The sequence below is a fragment of the Schistocerca gregaria genome, chromosome 4, assembly GCF_023897955.1.
Source record: "Schistocerca gregaria isolate iqSchGreg1 chromosome 4, iqSchGreg1.2, whole genome shotgun sequence".
Lineage (NCBI taxonomy): Eukaryota > Metazoa > Arthropoda > Insecta > Orthoptera > Acrididae > Schistocerca > Schistocerca gregaria.
Window position 1 is genome coordinate 284,284,201 of NC_064923.1, and position 26,243 is coordinate 284,310,443.

A 26,243-nucleotide genomic window follows, 5' to 3' on the forward strand; every position below is an offset into this window, starting at 1 on the left:
GAATGGTTAGTGAATTGATAGGTGGGTAACTGTAGAGAGGAATATTTACTGCCGACTAGGTGCCATGTGAAAGAAGGACATAAGATGAACATCAACGAAAGGAAAACAAGGATAACGGAATATAGTCGAATTAAATTAGGTGATGCTAAGGGAATTAGATTAGGATACGAGACACTTAAAGTAGTAGGCGAGTTTTGCTACTTGGGTGTCAAAATAACTGATTATGGCCGCAATAGAGAGGATATAAATTGTAGACTGGCAATGGCAAGAAAAACGTTTCTGAAGAGGAGAAATTTGTTGATACTGAATATGCTTTTTAAGTGTTAAGAAGTCTTTTTTGAAAGTGTTTGTCTGAGTGTAGCCACGTGTGGCAGTGAAACATGGAAGAAAAATAGTTTAGACAAAATGAAAATAGAAGCTTTCGAAATGTGGTGGTTCAGAATAATGTTGGAGATCAGATGGGTCGATCTCGTAGCTAATGAGGAGGTACTGAATAGATCCGAGGAGACAAAATATTTGCGGGAGAATGTGACCAATGTGACCAAAAGAAGGAATCGGGTGATGGGACACACTCTGAGATACCAAGGGATCACCAATTTAGTATTGAAGTGAAGTGTGTGTGTGGGGGGGGGGGGGGGGGTAAAAATCATAGAAGGCGACCAAGATATGAATACAATAAGGAGATTAAGGAGGATGTAGGTTGCGGTAGTTGTTCAGAGAAGGAGAGGCTCACACAGGATATACTAGCATGGAGAGATCAAAGCAGCCTTCGGACTGAAGACAACAACAACAGGCAACAATCAAATATCTTTAGAATAAATTACTTAATGGACAGTTTTTCTTGTTTTTTTTTCTTGTCGGTGGCAGCTCTATTTAGTAGCCTACATTTTTAATGCCATATGAAATTCCAGACACCACTGCAAGTGGGTCCGCAGATCGCTTTCCGAATAAGGATGGGTCCACGTTATCAGAAAATTTGAGTACCATTGCTGTAGATCACTAACAGTATCACTCTCACACAAGAGACGTGTAACACACTTGGCATACAAATTCTGCCTTGGTCGCTCTTTCTCAATTAACCATATACATTCAGTTTTGTTCTGAGAGCTTTCTATTCTCTTGGTGTAATGCAGTGGTATTCAACGCGGGCGCAGCGGCGTACTGGTGCGCTGTGAATGACCGCCTGGGGCGTCGTGGATTTCTTTCATAGTTAGAGGCAAAGAAGAAGGCTGCGGAAAATTTCATTTCTGGTGTCAGTGTGCGTGGCCTCGAAGGAATTCCACTTTAAATGTGGGCCAGCCTATGTAAACGGTCATCACCTAGAAGCTGAACAATCGCACGTTCCTCTTGTGATAGCACCAGCTGTGATTGTTGTATTTCAAACCAGTTTTTATTTTATTGTGACGTCGTTACAAAGTTGGTAAAGGCTTCCCAAAGGACTGGAAAAAAAGCGCAGACGACTCCTGTGTATAAGAAGGTAAAAGAACGGAGCTGCAAAATTACCGACCAATATCCCTAACTTCGGTTTGCTGCAGACACCTTGAACGTATTCTCAGTTCGAGAAGTAATAGATTTTCTTGAGACCGAGATGATTATGTCCACGGATGAGCATGGTTTACAGGGTGGGGCAAAGAAAAGTGGCCTGCACGAGTGGATACGATTGGACGTGAATGTATGCATATAAACACACTCAGTGACGCCCACACCACGCGTACGCCTGTCACGTGATCCACACCAGTTGAGAGACTAGTGTGGGCTGTGTCAGCGTGAGTGGAGCAGTCCAAAGGGACGGTGGTACTCACAATGGAGAGCAGCGCGTGCTCGTTGTGGAAAGTTTACGTCACGACAAAGTCGTGGAAACGGTGTCGTTAGTTGTTTGCCGAGAACGGTGTCAAAGTGTAAGCACAGAGTGCCATGGACCTCTTAGTCCGAAAATGGCGGCAGACAGGATCTGTTTTGAAAAAGTCAAAAAACAGTTGAAAACGTGTCCGTACACCAGAAGATGTGGCTGCAGTTCATCAGAAAATGCTTCAGAGTTCTACCATATCAACCTGGCGCAAGATACCGTCGTATCAAGTCGATCATGCGGATGAATACGCCACCTGGACCCGCACATGCATCTCACTGTCTGTTGTTCATTCATTAAAACCAGCAGATGCTCCTCAGCGCCTCCAGTTTTATGAGTGGCTGTGCACTGAGATGACAATGAATGACTTGGACATGGATCTGTACTTTATGTTCGATGCAGCCTGCTTTCGCTTGAGTGGTTAAGTGAACTCAGAGACTCACATGTTCTGTGCAGTGGAGAATCCGCATAACTTCCACGAAACATCATTGCTTGACCAGAAGGTTGGGGTTTGGTGTGCAGTGTCTGCACATCGTATTATTGGTCCCATCTTCTTACATCCGACGCTGACTTCGATGCGTTACATTGCCAACATTATGAAACCATTTATGGCAGCATTAACGGAGAAGGAAAAGGCTTACATTTACGTCCAACAGGATGGAGCAACTGACCATACAGCTGACCGAACCTTGAAACACATTTACACAATCTTCACGTCTGACAGAGTTCTTAGCAGAGGTCAGTCTAGTCACGGCCCTAGCTGGCCACTTAGATCACATGATCTGTCAGTGTGCGATTACTTTGTGTAGAAAGCCCTTAGGTCTTAGGTGTACCGCAACAAGCCTCCTAGTCTTCAAGAACTGCAGGAGAACATGTCGGATAAGATTGGGGGGATCCCAGCAGCCCCCCTCTTCGATCTGCCTTCAGCAGCTTCCTCACCATGGGCCAAAAGTGTCAAGGGACGAATGGTGGCACTTTCAACATCTGATACAGACAGGTTAGTACTTTTTTTTCCTCTGTTGTGTTTCTTTGTATCCTAGAACTCTGTTCTCTGGGCCAATTTTATTTGCTACACTCTGGTTTGAGTGGGGCAGTGCACAAATGGTTTAATTCATACTTAACTGGAAGAATGCAGAAAGTTGAAATAAGTGGTTCGTGTAATGTTAAAACAGCTGATTCCTCAAACTGGGGTGCTATCAAGCACGGGGTCCCACAGGGTTCGGTCTTAGGTCCTTTACTGTTCTTGATATACATTAATGACTTACCATTCCACATTGATGAAGATGCAAAGTTAGTTCTTTTTGCTGAAGATACAAGAATAGTAATAACATCCAAAAACCAAGAACTAAGTGATGTAATTGTAAATGATGTTTTTCACAAAATTATTAAGTGGTTCTCAGCAAACGGACTCTCTTTAAATTTTGATAAAACACAGTATATACAGTTCCGTACAGTAAATGGCACAACTCCAGTAATAAATATAGAATTTGAACAGAAGTCTGTAGCTAAGGTAGAATTTTCAAAATTTTTAGGTGTGCCCATTGATGAGAGGTTAAACTGGAAGCAACACATTGATGGTCTGCTGAAACGTCTGAGTTCAGCTACGTATGCTATTAGGGTTATTGCAAATTTTGGTGATAAGAATCTCAGTAAATTAGCTTACTATGCCTACTTTCATTCACTGCTTTCGTATGGCATCATATTCTGGGGTAATTCATCGTTGAGTAGAAAAGTATTCATTGCACAAAAACGTGTAATCAGAATAATTGCTGGAGCCCACCCACGGTCATCCTGCAGACATCTATTTAAGGATCTAGGGATCCTCACAGTAACCTCACAGTATATATATTCCCTTATGAAATTTGTTGATAATAATCCAACCCAATTCAAAAGTAATAGCAGTGTGCATACCTATAACACCAGGAGAAAGGATGATCTTCACTATGCAGGGTTAAATCTGACTTTGGCACAGAAAGGGGTAAATTATGCTGCCACAAAAGTCTTTGGGCACCTACCAAACAGCATCAAAAGCCTGACAGATAGCCAACTAACATTTAAAAATAAATTAAAAGAATTTCTAGATGACAACTCCTTCTACTCATTGGCTGAATTTTTAGATATAAAGTAAGTATTAAAAAAAAAAAAAAAAAAAAAAAAAAAAAAAACTTAATCATTAGTGTCATGCAATATTTTGCGTAATGTAATTTCTTGTACAGACATCTTTTATTAACCTGACACGTTCCACATCATTACGAAGTGTCGTGTTCATGATCTATGGAACAAGTATTAATCTAATCTAATCTAATCTGTAGAGAGCATCCCTCATGCGAAGCCGGCAGGAGTGGCCGTGCGGTTCTGGTCGCTACAGTCTGGAGCCGAGCGACCGCTACGGTCGCAGGTTCGAATCCTGCCTCGGGCATAGATGTGTGTGATGTCCTTACGTTAGTTAGGTTTAATTAGTTCTGAGTTCTGGGAGACTGATGACCTTAGAAGTTAAGTCACATATTGCTCAGAGCCATTTGAACCTCAAGCGTAACTCAAAAATGGTTCAAATGGCTCTGAGCACTATGGGCCTTAACTTCTGAGGTCATCAGTCGCCCAGAACTCAGAACTAATTAAACCTAACTAACCTAAGGACGTCACACACATCCATGCCCGAGGCAGAATTCGAACCTGCGACCGTAGCGGTCGCGCGGTTCCAGACTGAAGCGCCTAGAACCACTCGGCCACTATGGCCGGCTGCGAAACTCAGCTTTCCCTTTTCTCACATGATACATTGCGACGTATGGATGAAGGGCAACAGGCTGATTCCGTAGTTCTAGATTTCCGGAAAGCATCTGAAAAGGTACCCCATTTCAGGCTGTTGGCGAAGGTACGGGAATATGGAATAGGTTCACAGATACGTGAGTAGTTCGAACACTTTTTAAGTTATAGAATCGAGTATGTTGTCCTGAGACGGCGAGTGCTCATCAGAGACAAGGGTATCGTCAGGAATGCCCAAGGGAAGTGTGTTAGGACCGCTGTTGTTTATATAGATAAATGAGTTGCTCGAAAGGGTGGGCAGCAAGCCCCGGTTCTTTGAGAATGTTGAACTGAATTCCCAAGGGTCTAAACTGCTGAGTTCATCGGTCTCTTGACTTACACACTACTTAACTAACTGGCCCCGGTTGCTTGCTGATGATGCTGTGGTGTGAGGTATGGTGTCGAAGCTGAGTGATTGTAGTAGGGCGCAAGACGACTTAGATAAAATTTCTAGTTGGCGTCATGAATGGCAGCTAGCTCTAAATGTAGAAAACTGACTAAGTTAATGCGGATGTGTAGGAAAAACAAACCCTAAAGTTCGGATACAGCATTAGCAGTTTCCTGCTTGACCCAGTCACGTCATTTATGTATCTGGGCGTTACCTTGCAAAGTTATATGAAGTACACTACTGGAAATGGAAAAAAGAACACATTGACACCGGTGTGTCAGACCCACCATACTTGCTCCGGACACTGTGAGAGGGCTGTACAAGCAATGATCACACGCACGGCACAGCGGACACACCAGGAACCGCGGTGTTGGCCGTCGAATGGCACTAGCTGCGCAGCATTTGTGCACCGCCGCCGTCAGTGTCAGCCAGTTTGCCGTGGCATACGGAGCTCCATCGCAGTCTTTAACACTGGTAGCATGCCGCGACAGCGTGGACGTGAACCGTATGTGCAGTTGACGGACATTGAGCGAGGGCGTATAGTGGGCATGCGGGAGGCCGGGTGGACGTACCGCCGAATTGCTCAACACGTGGGGCGTGAGGTCTCCACAGTACATCGATGTTGTCGCCAGTGGTCGGCGGAAGTTGCACGTGCCCGTCGACCTGGGACCGGACCGCAGCGACGCACGGATGCACGCCAAGACCGTAGGATCCTACGCAGTGCCGTAGGGGACCGCACCGCCACTTCCCAGCAAATTAGGGACACTGTTGCTCCTGGGGTATCGGTGAGGACCATTCGCAACCGTCTCCATGAAGCTGGGCTACGGTCCCGCACACCATTAGGCCGTCTTCCGCTCACGCCCCAACATCGTGCAGCCCGCCTCCAGTGGTGTCGCGACAGGCGTGAATGGAGGGACGAATGGAGACGTGTCGTCTTCAGCGATGAGAGTCGCTTCTGCCTTGGTGCCAATGGTGGTCGTATGCGTGTTTGGCGCCGTGTAGGTGAGCGCCACAATCAGGACTGCATACGACCGAGGCACACAGGGCCAACACCCGGCATCATGGTGTGGGGAGCGATCTCCTACACTGGCCGTACACCTCTGGTGATCGTCGAGGGGACACTGAATAGTGCACGGTACATCCAAACCGTCATCGAACCCATCGTTCTACCATTCCTAGACCGGCAAGGGAACTTGCTGTTCCAACAGGACATTACACGTCCGCATGTATCCCGTGTCACCCAACGTGCTCTAGAAGGTGTAAGTCAACTACCCTGGCCAGCTAGATCTCCGGATCTGTCCGCCATTGAGCATGTTTGGGACTGGATGAAGCGTCGTCTCACGCGGTCTGCACGTCCAGCACGAACGCTGGTCCAACTGAGATGCCAGGTGGAAACGGCATGGCAAGCCGTTCCACAGGACTACATCCAGCATCTCTACGATCGTCTACATGGGAGAATAGCAGCCTGCATTGCTGCGAAAGGTGGATATACACTGTACTAGTGCCGACATTGTGCATGCTCTGTTGCCTGTGTCTATGTGCCTGTGGTTCTGTCAGTGTGATCATGTGATGTATCTGACCCCAGGAATGTTTCCCCTTCCTGGGACAATGAATTCACGGTGTTCTTATTTCAATTTCCAGGAGTGTAGAACGAGCATGTGAGGATTTTGGGAGGGAAAGCGAATGGTCGACTACGGTTTGTTGGGAGAATTTTGGGAAAGTGTTGTTCATCTGTAAAGGAGACCGCATATATGACGCTGGTGCAACCTATTCTTGAGAATTACTCCAGTGTTTGGGATTTGTACCAGGTTGAATTAAGGGAAGACATCGAAGCAATTGAGAGTCGGGCTGCTAGATTTGTTATCGGTAGATTCGAGCAACACGTTAGTGTTACGGAAATGCTTCATGAGCTCAAATGGATTCCTTCAAGAGAGAGGAACAATATTGATAAACTTTATGGAACTGGCATTTGAAACAGATTGCCGAAAGATTCTACTGCCGCCGCCACACTTTGTGGGTAAGGAGCACAACGATAAGATACGAGAAATTAGGCATCGTACGGAGGCATATAGATAGTCACATTTACAATTGTCAAATGTCAGTGAAGAGCGAAAATTGCTGAGACAAGTGGTAATGAAGATAAGAACCTCAAGAATAGGTAAGACGACGATAACTACTTAAATTTTGGTTTCAAGTGCACTCTTGTGGACAATCTAGGGAGTCGACAGTGTGTTTGAAAGTACTTTCTGTTGAATGTATGCTACCTAAGAAATTAAAGCGCCATTTAAAATGTGTTCGTAATAATGAACTGCTCAGACCAAGAAAATATTTTTCCAGAAATCAAAGTCAAATGAAAGAACAAAAACAACCGTTTTCAAGCAGGCGAAAATCTCAAATAAAGAACTTCTAGCGTCCCACAATGAAGCTTACAGAGAAGCAAAATGGAAGAAGGCTCATACGATTGTACGAGGGTTGGAACTTTATTAGTGGCAACTATTTATTTACAGTTTTACTCACATTCAGAGTAGTCACCAGCATTATGTATAACCCGTTGCCAGCGATGTGGAAGTCGTAGGATACTCTTAGCAGTGCCAGTTGTGTTGACAGTTCGAGCGGCGCGGTCTATAACCCGACGAATTTGTAGCAGTTCTGAAGCGAATGCCGTGAAGTGTTTCCTTCAGTTTAGAAATCAAGTTGAACTTACCAGGGCTTAAGTCAGGGGAGTGCAGTAGGTGGTGTAGCACTTAACAGCCCCATGAGCAAACAAATCAGTAACAGCTTGCACTGTACGTGCTTGAGCATTGTCCTGCAAAATGATGGTCAGGTACTGCAGAAAGTGTCATCACTTTTATTTCTATGCTGTTCATTTTCAGAACACAGCCTACGACCAGCTTCGTAGAAAAACTAATTCTACCAAGTAATATTGACGTAGTGTCCATTACTCTTGGAAGTTCCATGGCAAAAAAGCTCTTGACCAGTCATTTGTCTGACACTACATGTAGTTGTCGAATTCAAGATTTAGGAGAGAAACTTCATGAAAAAATTACCAAAAAAAATTGGAGGGAGGAATTTTTGTTTGTACTTGATGAGGCCATTAATAGCAAAAGAGATATCCATTCAATTTCTTATGTGCGATTTGTTGATGAAAAAAAGTAACGAGATGGTAAATCTATTTTGTAACGAAATACATGCAGTTACGACAGGCAAAGATTTTTTCGAAATTATGGACGTCTTATGATATAAAATCAAATTAACTGGGCTCACTGTTTTGGTGTGTGCATTGACAGTGAGCATAAATGTCAGTGGCCCACAACTACTTATCCGTGGCAAAGGCCCCGACATTATGTTGACCCTATGCATTATCCATAGAGAAGCACTTGCTTCGCAACATTTTAGTGTAGATCTGAATCACAGGGTGCAAATCATCATAAATGTGGTGAGCTTATTAAAACTCGAACTGAGAAAGTTAGAGTTTAAGCAAATGTGTTACGATTTGAAGGCTGAACATAGATCTTTCTTATTTCATAGCAGTAATTGTTGATTTTCCAGGGGAAACATGTTATCTCGCAGTTTTGAACCTTAGCGAGAAATTTGTTCTTACCTGGAAGAAGAAAATCATATCAGTGCTAAGTGCTTTTTGGACACTAACTTTCTATTAAAGATCGCATATTTTCGTGATATATCAGAGAAGTTAAACTCATTGAATGAGTCTCTGCAAGGAAATAAAACTAGTTTCATTCAGCTTTTTGACAATGTTTCGGCCTTCAAAAAGAAACTTCTTCTTTGGAAGAGAAAATGAATGACGGGTGATACTTTTCATGTTTGCAGCATTCTATAAACGACTGTACGAAAACCTTTAATGCAGATACATTTTCCGGAACTGAAGAACAGCTATCTGAAGATCATTTTCATTTTGAAAAATACCTTCCAGAAAAATGTGATAGGTTTCAATGGGTTCAAAATCCCTTCAGTAATGATTATTCCTTCCTGGTTTAATACTGCAGGAGCAGAAGAACTGTTAGAACTTTAATCACATTCTTGACTATAAGTGAAGTTTACATCAGTGACATTGCCAACTTGAGCAACAAAGAATAAGGTGAGGTGTCCCTCTTTGCGAGAGTGAGTTTTCTACTCTGTCTATTATTAAAACCAAGTACAGATCACGAATTTGTGTGGAGGTTGAACCGATAGCTGTATCTCGTTTGGTACCAAGATCTGTCAAGTTGTATAACAAGAAGCAAGCTCAAGTGTCGCACTGATGTGGGTGGTATTTTACTGGTAACGTTTTTCATTAGTTTTTTCAGTTTCAAGAATATATGCAATAGCGGAACTACGCAGATAACGTAGCAGGTCAGGAGAGCAACGAACTCAAACAGTTTGAAAATCATGAGGGTAATGCGTTATTTTAGCCTGCTGACGACATCCTCCAGTACTTTGTCGTATTTTTTGTAGCGATTTTCTGTAACTGGGCTAATGTTGTTCCTCTCATTTAAATGATACGCTAATTCGGTTATTCATATCATGGTTGCTTATTCTTACTGCATACCTCTCTGAAATTTTTAAATGGGAAAGGGGTTCGAAAGAAATTGATATATATTTATGGAAATGTATTCCATATTTTGTTTAAGTTTCTGTAGAGTAGTTTTCTTGCCACATTTGCCCTTCGAAATTGGCTTTAAATGTATGCATTGCAACTGGACTGATGCCACAAAATTTCTGTTTTAGTACTCATACTGTGCTCGTCAACTACAGAATTATCTATAAACATATTATACGACTGTGCTGCTGTTTCTTGAATTTTAGTTGGAAAGTACATTGTGTATACTAGCTTCTAAGGTTTAAGTAGATCCATTAACATGATTTTGTCTGGAAAAGCAAATAGAAAATTTATGATGTAACTCTTCAGGCTTTCCCGGTGAGATCTTGACATGTGGAATAATTGGGTCTACTGCCGGATGTTTGTGTCGCTCTGGCCAATATTTCAGCCGCGTAACTCGTTGTCTTCTTCAGGTGCTACCTGAGACTGCCGTATTGGAGGATCTTGTCCAGTATTTATGCCCAGTGGGCGATGCGTGCGCTCTCGGCCGTCCGCGCCCGCCTGGCGCTGCCTGTAATGTGTTCTCTTCCCCAGTGCTCCCTCGGACATCCTCGCCCGACTTGGTCACCATCTGATGCAGCTGTCTGAGACCCATCCTGTATTGGGCGCTCCGTTCGCGGTCCGCGCCCACCTGGTGCTGCTCCTGAGGTTTTGGCCCTGCCCTGTTGCTCCCACGGACGTCCGCGCCCGGTTCGTCCACCGTCTGTGGTCGTGGCAGCTGTCTGGAGCCAGACTCGCATTTGGCGTTCCGTTCGTGGTCCGCGCCCACTTGACGCTGCTCCTGAGGTGTTGGCACTTCCCTGGTGCTCCCACGGACGTCCGCGCCCGCCTGGTCCACCATCTGCAGTTGTGGCAGCTGTCTGAGGCCCGTCTCGCGTCGGGCGCTCCGTTCGCGGTCCGCGCCCGCCTGGCGCTGCTTGTAAGCTGTTGTCTCTTCCCTGGTGCTCCCTCGGACGTCCGCGGCCGACTTGGTCTTCATCTGTGGCAGCTCTCTGAGGCCCGTCGTTTGTCGGGCGTTCCGTCCGCGATCCGTGCCCGCCTGGCGCTGCTCCTGAGGTGTTGGCACTTCCCTGGTGCTGTGACAGTCGTCCGTGCCGAAATATTGTGCCAGAGCGACACAAACATCCGGAAGTTGACCCTATTATTCCACATGTCTAGAAAATTTATATTTAAATCCAAATGCAAAATTAATTCGATGCCTTTCTGAATGTGCGAACGGGCGTGCTCCGGCATTGGGTACTCCACTCTGGAATTTCGTAATGCTGCAGCGTGAGGCAGAGCCCTGCGACGTGGCAGCTCTAGGTATTTGCTTAGCTGACCCTCTTTGCCCCCCTCCTTCCCTCTCCCTCCCTCCTCGTCTCAGAGCTCTCAGTGTTGCGTTGTGTGGCACTCAGCAGCCCGTGCACTCGTTACTGTTATACTTGCTTCTTTGGACAATTTTGAACGTGTGTGCCATTTTCACTTTATCTAAGCAAAGGATTGAATTGTAAAAGTTCCTTTTCAGGATAGTATTTATTACAAGGATCTAAAAATACATAAGTATTTTTTTTGTATATTTTTCGCTGTGTAATAGTTGTTAGGCAGCAATTAGCGTTGTTTGTCTATTTGTTTCTAGGTCCAAAGGTTTTAAAAAGCTTGAGGACTTACGTGCACACCTTCAAGAACTCGATGAGACCGAGAGACCTGGATTTTTTTTTTTTTGAGTGACCTGAAAGTGATAGTGATCTGAATGACGCTGAAGTTAATTTTAGCAACCAAGACCATCGAACTAATGACCAACACGAAGAGGAAAGTGGGAATGGGGAGGGGGGGGGGGGGGAAAGAAGTTCAGAAATTGGGTTTTTCTTAGGAAGAGAAAAACTATCAAAATGGAGGAAGAAGCCAGCCTCTTAAACAAGAAATCTAAGCAAAAAGTATTACAAAAGTTTCACTTGGTCTTACAAGCTTAGAAGCTTTGGCTTTCCTCTGACAACCATGCCTCCATCCTTGCTACCTTCCCTGTTTTCCTTTCCCTGTTGCTTCATAACCTGGGTTGTGAGTAACTAAATCCACTTTCCCTTCTTCCCTTTCTTTCCCCTCTCTCCTCCCCGATGAAGGGACATTTATTCCGAAAGCTAGGAACTTAAATTTTCGGTTGTTTTTTGTGTTTCTATCGGCTGTACTGAGCTGAGGTAAGTACTGGCCAGCCCCTCTATCTCTTTGTTAGTAATTGTTTCACATCTTTATATGAGATTTTCCATTAATTAGTAAGCTATTGAAATAATATTTCTAATAAAATTGATGCGTTTTTCAAGCTTTTTGAAACTTATATTATTCATGTGATAGTATCCCATATTAACAAATACATTGACAACCTTAGAACAAACTGAAAACGTACAACATATTGTAAAGTTGCTGACATCTGTGACACTACGGCACTAATCGTCATTTTAATTTTGATAGGTATAAAGACAGGTCAACATGTAAATGTAAAAGATCTTTCGGAGTTAGACGGTACAGGTATGAAATCCTGAGGGCCATAATGAATTATAAAGATTTCTGTTTGTAATGTGTTGCATGAGGTTTGATGACGTTTTCACTAGAAATTAAAGGAGAAAACCTGACAAGTTAGCTGGTGTTGGAAAGTTTTACATTTGTTTACAATCCACTTGAAACGATTCCATAATCCAACTGAATATGTGACGATTGATGAAGTGTTGATTACATCTAGAGGCCGTTGTTCCTGGATCCAATACTTACCATCCAAACTCCGTCAAAAAAGGGATATAATTATTTGTCGTGTGTCATGCAAAGAGTTCTTACAACAGTAATGTTGAAGTATATGTGGTAAAGCAGCCAGATGTACAATTTCAAGTATGAAACAGCCCAGAAAAAATTGTAAAAAGGCTTGTCACACAGAAATGTCATCACTGACAACTGGTACACGAGCTGCCAATTAGCAGAAGACATGTTAGAGAAAAAAATGACAATTGTAGGCACTCTTTGCAAGGAAAAAAAATGAGCTCCCATCCGAATTTTTGCCTCTGAAAGACGAACCTGTCGGACTTTCGACATTTGGGTTTCAAGGTTTTGTCACATACTCAACAAAAAGAAATCTCTCAGTGATACTCCTGTCTACAGCGCATGATACGGATGATATCGACCCCGAAACAGGAAAGCCAACCATTATTATTGATTAAAATCTCGCTAAAGGAGTAGATACTGTGGACGGAATGGTTAGGTGATATTTCTGTTTCCAGAAGTACGAAGAGATGGCCTATGGAATTATCTTTTACTATGCTAAATACAGGTGGAATAAATTGCCAAATTTAATATTCACTTTACAAACCCGGAGGAACTACCGAAATTTAACGTATTTTTTTTTGAAGAATTTAGTGTCTGCATTGATGAATGGACGCTTGAAAAATAGATCGGAAATCATATCACAGCCTACCGATGTTTCTGAGTTTCTAAGGAGAAAATTCCCTTCAGAAGAAGTCATTGACACACCAGGAACGCCAGAGAAAAGGAAGAGAGGAAGTTGCCACGTGTGTGGAGGGAAAAAAGACAACTCTACGAAGAACGTTTGTGTGAAGTGCAGTAAGTTTACTTGTCAAGCTCGTCTGATTACAGAGCCTACGTGCGTTACCTGTCATCAACAGGAGATTGACTCACGCATCGTTTATTATTTTTGTGTAATTGATTTATTGTAGGTAAAATATAACTGTAAAGAGTTAACATAAAATAGTTAAAATTAAAATGTGTATACATTCTTTTACATTATTTGTGAGATAACTTTCGTCATTTATAAGTTAAATAATGTATTTCTTTCCTTTATTACGTGTCTGTATCATTAATCCCTTCATTTAGATGCTGATTAAAGCTTTTGAAACAAATATATAAAATATTACTGGAAAATATAAATATTTAACTGATTCCTAAAGAAATTATAACTTCTCATAGAAGGTGGACTACTGAATATCCCAAGGACCTATTCATACAAAAAAAAAAAAAAAAAAAAAGACGGCGCTCTTGTTCGAAGGTTAATACGAAAACCCTGGGAAATCAATAGAGGTCTGAACTACCTTCAAATATTTGTTCTTTCCAGTGTTTTCGTACGTCATCTCTTTTGAATGAAACATTATATTTGGTATAAATGCCTGCTCCTCCCATCTGCAACAAATTCCTTGTATAGAAATCGTAAATTTTTCTTCTCCAGGTAAAGTATGCTCTGAAGCAAAAATAATGTAAAGGTAGATTATGAATCCATGTACATTATGTCTAATTTCCGTAATATTTTGATGAAATAAGCTTTTGAGCCTTCCGTAGTGCATTTTTCATTTCACTCCCAGCATTAAAGGAGCCTTACTTAAGCAGGGGTACCTCTACACTTCGTAGGTGTCAATACCTTAGAAATATTTCAGCAGTTCTAGGCCTCTGCGTCCTGGGCAGGGCCCGTAAATGCACATATCTTCTTGTGGGTCGTAGTGGTATCCATAAATGCACTCAATGCGCACCCAGGTTGCGCCATTGCACTTGTAAAAGCTGTGGCAGTCTTCTGGGTTGGCCGTGGATTCTGCAGGCGTAGTGCACACGCCGCCTGGTGATGGTGGAGACTGAGTAGACGTAGATGTCACTGGTGGTACAGCTGTTGACGGAGGCGTCTCTGTTGGTGCAGCCGTTGACAGAGGCGTCTCCGTTGGTGCAGCCGTTGACGGAGGCGCCTCTGTTGGTGCAGCTGTTGACGGAGGCGTCTCTGTTGGTGCAGCCGTTGACGGAGGCGTCTCCGTTGGTGCAGCCGTTGACGGAGGCGCCTCTGTTGGTGCAGCCGTTGACGGAGGCGTCTCTGTTGGTGCATCCGTTGACGGAGGCGTCACTGGTGATTCAGCCGTTGACGGAGGCGTCACTGGTGGTGCACCCGTTTGGGTAGGTTCTGGTGTTATGGAGGGCTCTACACAGCTGCAATAAGACAACAGGTTTGTCGACTGGGGTATGCTGCATAAGGCATCAATACGTTGAATTTCAACTACTGCCGCATTTTGTTTATCAACGTAGGTTACACTTCGGTCAAAATGAGGGACGCGTTCAAGGACTATTCGTCAAGATACTAACAAAAATTTGATTTTATCATTCCTTGAATCAAAAATAGTAATGCAGCTTTGTTTCTTAGGATACAGAGCTTTGAAATGTTTCTTTGTGCCTGCATTGCTCAACACAAAAGAATAGTAAGACTGAAGAACTGATGCCATTGAAGTAACCCAAGCTACAGTTTATTTACCACGTAGTTGTAATTAAAGTGCAGCTACTCAAAGAGGGGATGTCATTGTCGTATGACAGCAATATGTGGTAGATCTTCTAGTGCGTAAATGCAGTTCCTATTTACGCTGGAAAAAAATAGTTCCAACTTTGACTACCAGGTGAAAACTGGCGCTGTGAATGCGAGGAAGACGTATATAAATATTCTCTTATGTAGTGGATTAGGAATGGGACATGGGTGAGAAAGGTCAAACAAATGAAAAAAGGCATGTTTATTTTATTACAAACCGCAGGTTACTCAATTTGTTCAATAGCAGCACAGTAGGCGTCGACGAGGTGCTGCATCCGCAAAATGACGTGATAAATACTCGCTCGTAGCAGTTCCAGTGGAAATCTGAGTAACGTGTTTCTCTATTCGTTCGTGGAAGGTTGCATTAAGCAGATCATCCGCTAGGCGAACGACATGAGGTGTTGCCTCGTCTTGCATTAAAACAGTGGTTTTCACGTAGTTACGTTTTTCCAAACGAGGAATCAAACGCTGTACAAGGAGGCATCGATAACGTGTGGAGGTTCTAATACACCTGGCAGGGCCTTTGGGTGTATTCTTTTCTAAGAAGAACGAATCGAAAATAAAGGTGCTTGTGGATGCACACCACGCAGTCACATAAGGCGAGTGCAGTGACTCTGTGTGCACAACACGCGGTTTAATAGTACCCCAAATTCGTCATTTCGGTGTGTTCCCTGCACCCTCCAGTATAAAATGCTCTCTGTCCTTCCGTAGGATACTACCCGGCCACTTGTCATCAACTTCGATCCGTGCCAGAAAACAAAGAGCAAATTTAAAACGTGGCTGCAGATCATGAAGTTTCAGTTGCTGCACCGCCTGTATTTTGTACGTGTACCAGTGTAAAATAGACCGTAAAACTTTTCGTACTGTTGACCATGGGATGGACAATACTCGTGACGCTGCACGAGTGCTAGCACTACACGGGACACGTGCTGCATCGCTAGTTACAGCAACAGCAACCTCGTCATTGGGATAGGACACGTTCCGCGTGACACACGAAGTCCACTTGTTTCCGAATTTCATTTTCATCTTATTTAAACCATTAAATGACATCGGGCATCTCCTTAGGCCTTTCAGTCAGCGGTCCTGTCTTAATGTAACACTGTAATTGCTACAATTCACGAAAAACAGTTTAACTAGGAGCGCAGAGTGTCTCTTTCCGACAGCCATTCTGTTCACTCACATACATTGAGTACGGGAAAGAACTTGCCCCCCTTCTAACAGCCATGTAACGCAAGTCTCTAGAGGAACGGAAGGTTCCAAATGATTGGAAAAGAGCACACGTAGTTCCAGTTTTCAAGAAGGGTCGTCGAGCAGATGCGCAAAACTATAGGCCTATATGTCTGACATCGATCTGTTGTAGATTTTTAGAATATGGTTTTTGCTCGCGTATCATGTCATTTCTGGAAACCCAGAATCTACTCTGTAGGAATCAACATGGATTCCGGAAACAGCGAACGTGTGAGACCCAACTCGCTTTATTTCTTCATGATACCAAGAAAATATTACATACAGGATCCCAGGTAGATACCATTTTCATTGACGTACGGAAGCCGCTCGATACAGTTCCGCACTGACGCCTGATAAACAAAGTAAGAGCCTACGGAATATCAGACCAGCTGTGTGGCTGGATTGAAGAGTTTTTAGCAAACAGAACACAGCATGTTTTTCTAGATGCAGAGACGTCTACAGACGTTAAAGTAACTTCTGGCGTGCTACAGGGGAGTGTTATGGGACCATTGCTTTTCACAATATATATATAAATGACCTAGTAGATAGTGTCGGAAGTTCCATGGTGCTTTTCGCGGATGATGCTGTAGTATACAGAGAAGTTGCAGCATTAGAAAATTGCAGCGAAATGCAGGAAGATCTGCAGCGGATAGGCTCTTGGTGCAGGAAGTGGCAACTGACCCTTAACATAGACAAATGTAATGTATTCCGAATACATAAAAAGTATCCTTTATTGTATGATTATATGATAGCGGGACAAACACTGGTAGCAGTTACTTCTGTAAAATATCTGGGAGTGTGCGTACGGAACGATTTGAAGTGGAATGATCATATAAATTTAATTGTTGGTGAGGTGGATGCCAGGTTGATATTCATTGGGAGAGTCCTTAGAAAATGTAGTTCATCAACAAAGGAGGTGGCTTACAAAACACTCGTTCGACCTGTACTTGAGCATTGCTCATCAGTATGGGATCTGTACCAGGTCGGGTTGACGGAGGACATAGAGAAGATCCAAAGAAGAGCGGCGCGTTTCGTCACAGGGTTATTTGGTAAGCGTGATAGCGTTACGGAAAAGTTAAGCAAACTCAAGTGGCAGGCTCTGCAAGAGAGGCGCTCTGCATCGCGGTGTAGCTTGCTCGCCAGGTTCCGAGAGAGTGCATTTCTGGATGAGGTATCGAATATACTGCTTCCCCCTACTTATACCTCCCGTGGAGATCACGAATGTAAAATTAGAGAGATTCGAGCGCGCACGGAGGCATTCCGGCAGTCGTTCTTCCCGCGAACCATACGCGACAGGAACAGGAAAGGGAGGTAAAGACACTGGCACGTAAAGTGCCCTCCGCCCCAAACCATTCGGTGCCTTGCGGAGTATAAATGTAGATGTAGATACTGGCTTGTGAAATGACAGCATGGTTGTCTTACCGTCACACAAACAGTGTACACCGCCAGATTCGCTGTTGGCCAAAACTGTAATTAATGTTGTTCCAGCGTAAATCAGTTCCTCAATAACGCATTAGCTTGTCTACCTAGCTTCACTGCAATGCGATATTTACAGCCCACACTGGACTTCCGACAGTAACTGAACTTTAATTATAACCACTCGGTACGATGGATGCAGTGTCCTAGACTGCCTCCAGGAGTGAATATGACCTGAGACTACCTCCTCTCTATTTTGACGGAACTCTTTCTAAAAAGGAAGGGAGAAAAAGCACAGCACGAAATGTCAATACCGATTTGTGTTTCAGGTCAGCTAAGCAGCACAGTACAAGCGTGAACGTCCAAAATAACACGCGAACACAAGAAAACTTACATGATCACCATCTAATTGTTATTAGGAATCACGGATCCGTTGAACTAAAAGCTCTTCGCAGAAAGAAGTGTTGAATACTATCCATCACTGCATTTGAGCTGAATAGGTCGCTTCAAAATGGCCATACAGCCGGTGAAAACTGACTTTATTACTCAGATTCCGCACTTGACGTTTTTCATATGCTTTTACATTGTAAGATGTAAGAGTGCACAGAGGGTCCCAGGATACGAGCGTTATAATAACGGTGTATATGTAACATAAGTTGACAGACTAGACAATACTACTAACTAGACAGTCAGATATGCTCTTACTAATGTTCTCACACAAGAAAGATGAAATATCTGAAAGAAAAAAATTTTATTTTACAATACCTATAAAGGGGAAGCCTACATTATGTTTAAATAAGAACGGTAGAAAACATACCTTAATTAATGAAGATTGTTTCATCAGTGAAATAATATTCAGTTTAAATAGAAAAATGATTTCACATTTATTTGCTACTTCAGAAGGAAAACAAGATACAAAATACAAAGTAAAACAGCTTTTTTTAACGCCTTATAAATTTTGTTTGACTTGTTTGTAACTACATTTTTTTTCGAGCAGATAATCGTAAATGTTTTGAAATATTTGGACGGCGTCTTTCTTATTCTTTTAGGTGTCAGAAGTGTGTAAACCTTCCCTCACGTCCTTTGTCAAGAACATCCACTATGAATTTTGCTTCTGTCATTAATGAATTCTGTTACAACTGCTTGCTCCTATAAACTACTGTTTTATTTAGATTTTATGCAAAACGATTGTCTCTCATAACCTCACTCTCAACATTCATGTATCAAACTGCACAGAAGATTGCTGTCATGACACGTGCAATATTGGCGCTAATGTGTCACGCGACTCTCAGTACACAAACAGAACGCCACAAGTAGTCGATTGAGATTAGAAGATTGCATATGTGAAAGGACACTAGTAAGGGAGAACTTGACGGGTGACAATCACCTCCTGGTTTACTATATTGTGCAGAATAATACAATAATCTGAATGTCGATAGAATAATCGAACTATATTAAAAGTGCAATATTAAGAGTTCAGTGGAAATTCCACAGTAGAACGCAGAGGAGAGAGAGGATAGGTGGAAAGGGTATATAGAAAGCCTATACGAGGCGGAGGACTTGCCTGATGACGTTATAGAAGAAGAAATTGGAGTCTATGTGGAAGACACAGGGGATCCAGTATTATAATCAAAATTTAAGAGAGCATCGGAGGACTAAATATCAAATAAGGCAGAAGGGATAGATAAGATTCCAACAGAATTTCTAAAATTTTTGGGGTAAGTGGCAACAAAACTGCTATTCATGTTGGTGTGTAGAATGTATGAATCCGGCTGCATAGCATATGACTTTCTAAAAAATATCATCCATACAATCCCGAAGATAGCAACGGCAAATAAGTGCGAGGATTGTCGCACAATCGGATTAATACCGCTGTTGCTAACGAGAATTATATCCGGTAGAATGGAGAAGAAAACCCGGGATCGATTAGATAATGGGCAGTTCTGATTTTGCACTTCGTGATGGAAGCAAGATGGATCGAAAATCAAGACAGGCTCATAGGTTTTCTTAACCTAGAAAAAGCGTTCGAGAACGTAAAATTGTGCAAATTCGAATTCCGACAAAAGTAGGAGTAAGCCATAGAGAAAGATGGGTAATATACTATTTGTATAAAACAAAGAGGGGCTAAAAAGTTTGAAAGACCGAGAATGAAGTGCTCGGATTAAAAAGAGTGCAAGACAAGGGTGCAGTATTGTGCCCCTACTCTTTAATCTATATATCGAAGAAACAATGACGAAAAAATGGAAGGTTCAAGAGTCGGAATAAAATTCAGGGTGAAAGGATGTCAATAATAAGATTCACTGATGACATTGCTATCCTCAGTATAAGTGAAGAAGTATTACACGATCTGTTGAATGGAATGAACAGTCTAATGAGTATAGAATATGGGTTGGGAGTAAACCAGAGAAAGTAATGAAAAGTAACAGAAATGAAAACAGCGAGAAACTTAACAACAAATTTGGTGACTAAGAAACACGCGAAGTTGAGAAATTCTGCTATCTTGGAAGCAAAATAATCCATGACGGACGATATAAGGAGGACATAAAAAGCGGACCAGCAATGAGAGCATTATTGGCCAAGAGAAGTCCTCTGGTGTCAAACGTAGGCGTTAGTTTCAGGAAGGAATTTTTGAGAATGTACGTTTCGAGCACAGCATTGTATGATGATTCAATCAAAGGCAGTGAGAAAACCAGTAGATCAGAGAACCATAGCGTCTGAGATATGGTCCCACAGATAGTGTTGAAAATTAAGTGGACTGATAAGGAATGAGGTTCTTCGCTGAATCGTCGATTAAAGGAACATATGGGAAACACTGACAAGAAGAGGGGGGAGGGGGGGGGGGGGGTAAGACATGTGTTAAGACATCAGGTAGGAACATCCGCTCTAATGAACGGAGCTGTAAAATGTAAAAACTGTAGCAAAAGACAGAGACTGGAAAACATTCAAGAAATAATTGAGGGGTAGGGTGCAAGTGACACTCCGAGACGAAGATGTTAGCGCAGGAGAGAAGTTTGTGGGAGGCCGCATCATATAAGTGAGAAGACTGATGAGCCAAAATAAAAATTAAAATTATGCTATACAGAACAATTTCATTCCTATGGAAATAGGTACAGAATGTAAATTTTCTACACCACGGATTTCTTGCTATCCAATTTAGGAATACACACTACCTTCACGAAACAACAGCTGACTCTAGTTGAAACTCCTTCAAGGTGACGGCCTTGCGCGACACTAACAGGCTAACGAGAAAGCTAAAAATACGATTTGAAGGGAAAAAGGAGGCTTCAGACTAAATTGTTAACGACAGGAATGCAAACCAAGTTCTAAAATACTGTTGATGAAACTGTAACGTTTTGCATGTAATGAGAGTAGACATTATGTTTGGTATTATGGAAGTCAGGAGGACGTCAATGTATATCCATTCATTTTCTGATAAATCGCGGGACGACGACTGGTACTATATCTTTACAAAGGAGAGATGGCACCAAGAACTGTATTTATAGGTGTTACTTTATTTGCAACCTATTTCGGATTATCGGTGATAACAGTTAATCATATGGATAGAGGGCAATTATCATCATTATACATCTTATGGAGGGTATAAGAAATCATTGACCTCTTTGCTGGACGTGCTTTCCCATTTATGATGTCAACGATGACAGCCCTGTGTCCATGTGATCACCTGGTGTCACTGACAAGTCTGTACATGTTGTAGTGGAAAGGCGATTTCGATTGCAATGAAAATAAGACCTTTAAATACTGGTGAAGATGCGCTCCCTACCACATAGAGAAGTCAACGTAGGACGGAATAGCGATGCCTGGGGCAATAATAGGATGTGGCAGCAGAAAATGAGAAACACTACGGAGTTCAGGAAGGTGTGGAAGAACATAGTGTGCCTGTACAATGAGTTGGAAACACCTCTGTTAATTAACACCATCATACTCCATGTTTGCATGGGATACTTACGAATAAAGAGTGACACTGAAAACCATTCCAGCGGGACACCGGTACATTACCGGGTCGAGGCCGTTCCCGTTGGGCTTGCAGACGTAGTAGATGTTTTGGTTCTCTGGGACGACGCCCACCTCGAGCGACATATTGCAGGGCTTGACGGGGCCTTCTGTGCAGACGCGGTCTGACGTCGTCAGGCTGCCCAAGAGGAAGAATAATTTAATATCAGGCGTACTCGTTTTTTGTGCCTAGTTTAAGAAAAGCAACACATAAACCAAGTAGTTAGAGAGCGCCTTAGACAGTAGTATCAGAGCAAGGCAAATACAGATGAAAGTATTACATAGGATACTGACAGGATCAAAATCACGGTACTGGTATCGGTCGTCTCATAGGATCTCTGTAGGTCACTGAGTATCAGTGTCAGATGTGCGCAAGTGTTCACTTGTAGGAATTCACTTGCAAACCTCTGGTTCCAGCGTTCGTACACTTACATTCTGTGTTGTACACCTGAAAGGGGTCACTGAACACTCCGTATTCTCATTCAAATGATAAAGCAGAAAACGTAATAATTACCTGACATTAACAGAAGGAAAGCACTTTCAATATCAGGTTAAAAGAATTTCCAAAATGGAAGTTTCATTGCCCATATTGCAGTTGATATATATTCTGATTACTAGTTTCGACAAAGTTATAGTGTGTATGTATCAATTCGGATCTGGGCAATAAAGCTGTTCTGGAAGCTTTTTATACAAAGAAGTCACGGTATTTCACACATAAGATAAGCATCGCCGTTCTGACCACGGACACGTCAACTGGGCCTGCTTGACTGCCGCGCCGTTCATTACACAATGGTATCATTTGGATGTGGTGTGGAGTATTAGGGTCAGAACACCGCACTCCTGGCTATTGTTGGGTTAGCAGAACTGGTGTTGTTGCTATTTGGTCAAGTAGCTCCGAAAATGGCATCGCAAGACTGAGTGCACCCCATTCCAGGCATCAAGAATCAATCCTTGACAGTGCTGGTAATCGAACTTGGGTCGTGTGTGTGGCAGTTGTCAGTTGGGATCACAAGACTGAGCACACCCTATTCTAGTCCTCTGCACCTCGTTCCAATTCTACCACCAAGGATAAATCCTTGCATTTCATAAATCAAACCAGGAGTGTCTATGTGGCAGTCGTGAACTGGCATCAGAAGATACCCCATTCCGCCCTTTGCAAGCCCTCTCAGTCCCCCCTCTCCCCTCCCCGCAAGGACAAAGCCTTGAGAATGCAAGAAATCGAAAGGGGGGGGGGGGGGAGCAGTGTCTGTGTGCCAGTCTTCAATTGGCATCACCCCATTCCAGAATTTTGTACCAAATTACAATCCTCCAACAGGGTCTTCAGTTGTAATTACAAGACTATTTGCACCCCCTTACAGTCTTCTATACCCCAGCCCCTCAAGTCCTCCCATCAAGAATCGTACCTGGGTCATCTGTGTGATAGTTGCCAATTAGAATCACAAGATTGAGTGCACCCCGTTCCAGACCTCACCTCGTTCCAGTCCTCCCACAAAGGACAAATTCTTGGCAGTGTCGGGAATCGAATTCAGATCGTCTATGTGGCGTAATTTGGTACATATATCACCTTGATTCTAAGAACAACGTACCCTGATCACTGCGGGTCTTGCTTGGCTAGTTACAATCCGGCTTGATACAAAGCCTCCAAGCTACCTGTTGGGTGCACTCGCCATAGCGCTTACCTGGCGGTGATACACGTCCTGGAACTACCCGCCTACCCTGACTAAAGGGACAGGAAGGCACACTCAAATACAGTTACAAAGTTGCCGATAGGGAGGAGTCTGAACTGTGCGGACTCGCCTGCCAAGCTACAACGCTATGGTTGGCGACAGCGTGAATGGCCTCTGGCATCGCAACTCACATGGAATGTTTCGTTGTCAACTCGGCTGAAATTGCATAGGCAGCAGCTATCGTACGGACAGCTGCACTATCGGATGTTCAACGTACTTCTCTACTGTTCAATTCAATGTGTACCTAATAAGTATGAGATACGTAATACAGAATGGTGTAAATTTCCAAACATAAGGACATGAAGAGTAACCAGTGATACAGATTCTCGCACTGCAAGGTGGATTCTGTAACACGCTGCACCTTAAAGAACTGATTAAACCTTCTGTTGCCTCTTATTTTATTAATGAAACAACGAGAGAATCAGTTCTAAGACATCCAGAGCAGGAAGAGCAGCATTTTAAAATAGAATTTTACTGCAGTCAGAATAGCAAGGTCAATAATATAAAATTTCTATTACAGAAAAGATTATGCTCTGAACTACTTGGTACAGCACCGACAGCTTGACAAGGAAGTAAATTTTCCGTGATAATGAATTTACATTCCATTCACGTACACTGCTTTTTTATTCAAATGTTTCACTGTCGCTACCTTCAGAGCTGGAGTCAATGGATGTGGGTGCCAGACTGACAGTTAACGAATCCATTATGTCGTTTCTAAGAAGTTCTTTCCAGCAGTCTTCTTACAGTTTGTCAGTGTGACTTACTCTGACTTCCCGATCAGCGACGTCAACTTTGCCTGTTGCTTCATGGATCAGACATTCAGTGTCGGCTACTATGAACATAGTATTTTTATCTGCCACGTCTCTTCACCGGTGTCCACACAATTTCTATTGGGTTATAATGACAATGATACGGAGGTAACCCTATCACCCTGTGACTATGTTGCAACTCTACAGAATCAATGTCGTAGAAATCTTAACGAGTTTCAACAGCTTTGCTCTTGTTTGTGCTTCAATATGTCGTGTATTATTTCTTCGCAGTCATGAAAGAATATTACTTTTTTGTGATTCTAGTGGAACGCCTGTCGAGGATAACAGCGTGATAGCTTGCGTTGACCATAACAATGACAGATCCTAGATGATTCGGAAACCACTACCGAAATGTTGATGCATTCATTTCAGAATGGTAGTCAGGATTGGTTTTTGATTTTAGTCGGAATAGAAGTTTACTTTGAGGCACAAATCCGGTAGCAGTGGAACCGTGGTCACATATTATAAGACACCTTTCTTTTACCACGCAATTATAAAGCTGCTTGTCCCTCTGTTGTCCAAATGGTTCAAATGGCTCTGAGCACTATGGGACCTAACATCATAGGTCATCAGTCCCCTAGAACTTAGAACTACTTCAACCTAACTAATCTAAGGACATCACACACATCCATGCCCGAGGCAGGATTCGAACCTGCGACCATAGCGGTTCCAGACTGTAGCGCCTAGAACCGCTCGGCCACTCGGCCACCCCAGGCGGCCCCTCTGTTGTCCGCCAAGTAAAATTTCTTGTGCGGGTTTGATTTAGCTAAGTCTCGCACAGGTAATACACAGCTAATGTTCCTTTTGATATGACTTCAAGCATTGTTCTTAGAAACGTCATCCTAGCATCCTTCCATTAAATGTTTCTATCCGTCTTATATTTTACATATTTAAATTCTTTGAATTGACCTTGATCTTCCCTCACGCATAACAGTGAGCAATTTCAGTGCCCTGTTGTGGGGAACTCGCTCTCTTTCATAACATTTGAAAACCTTCCGACGCAAAACGACTTCCATGAAGTCGTCGAGTCTTATTACCCGCTTTGGTACGCTATGTTTCTTCCCTTGAGTCGAAATTCCACATTTCCAGTTGGTGCTAAGAAAAACTGGCCCCCCACAATTGTTCTGACGGATCATACATCAATATAGCCAAAGGCCGCTACTGTGCGTTCCCGCATCTTTACAACCTCGCAGAACGGCACGCCTGAATCTGCCTCATGTTTGATGAACGAGTACACTTTAAAAATAAGGTCTTTGCCATTTCGTGAAGCACTTGGTGCCTTTTAGATGTTTTCGCCATCGTGGGAAAGCTCACAGAACACACAGAAAACCACAGAAATCAGTCAATCGTAGTTTCGTCCATCGGAAACGCGACAGACCGCTCAAATACACAGATGGAAAAAAATCGCAACACCAAAAAATAATTGATGTAGAGTAATGAAATTTCGGGAACACGTTTGTCTAGGTAACATTGGTACATTAATAACTGTTGTGCCCGCCAGAACATTGAATGCATACATGTAAACGTGCATGCATAGCGTTGTAGGTGCAGGATGTCAGTCTGTGGGATGGAGTTGCATGCCTGTAGCGCTTGGTCGGTTATCAGTACAGGGACAGTTAATGATGTTTGCGGATGACGCTTGAGTTGTCGTCCGGTGATGTCCCATATATGCTCGACTGGAAACAGATTTGGTGCCGGCCAGAGTGGCCGAGCGGTTCTAGGCGCTCTGGAACAGCGAGACCACTACGGTCGCAGGTTCCAATACTGCCTCGGGCATGGATGTGTGTGATGTCCTTAGGTTAGTTAGGTTTAAGTAGTTCTAAGTTATAGGGGCTGATGACGTCTGAAGTTAAGGCCCATAGTGGTCAGAGCCATTTGAACCATTTGAACAGATCTGGTGACCAGGTAAGCCAAAGTAACATGTCGACACACTGCAGAGCATGTTAGGTTACAATACCCGTATGTGGGCGAGCTCCATCCTCTTGCCTGGAAAACACCGCTTGGAATGGTGTTTGTGAATGGCAGCACAACAGGTCGAAACACCAGACTGACGCACAAATTAGCATTCAAGATGCGTAGGATAACTAACTACGGGAGTGGTCCTGTTGTCATACA

General features: G+C 43.1%; 1 protein-coding gene across 2 annotated transcripts in view; it reads right to left on the bottom strand.

Annotated features, from left to right (window-relative positions):
* Positions 1-13,197: 13,197 nt before the first annotated feature.
* Positions 13,198-26,243, bottom strand: part of LOC126267431 (salivary glue protein Sgs-3-like) — a 44,155-nt gene continuing 31,109 nt past the window's right edge. Inside the window, exons 4-6 of one of the 2 annotated variants that reach the window (XM_049972685.1) lie at positions 21,549-21,731; positions 14,337-14,571; positions 13,198-14,276 (exon numbers count right to left, since the gene is read on the bottom strand). In XM_049972685.1, the coding sequence (XP_049828642.1) occupies positions 14,022-14,276; positions 14,337-14,571; positions 21,549-21,731 (673 nt within the window). In that variant the 3' untranslated portion in view covers positions 13,198-14,021. Of the gene's footprint in view, positions 14,572-21,548; positions 21,732-26,243 lie in introns of both variants that reach the window. The other variant, XM_049972684.1, reaches the window with a different exon arrangement.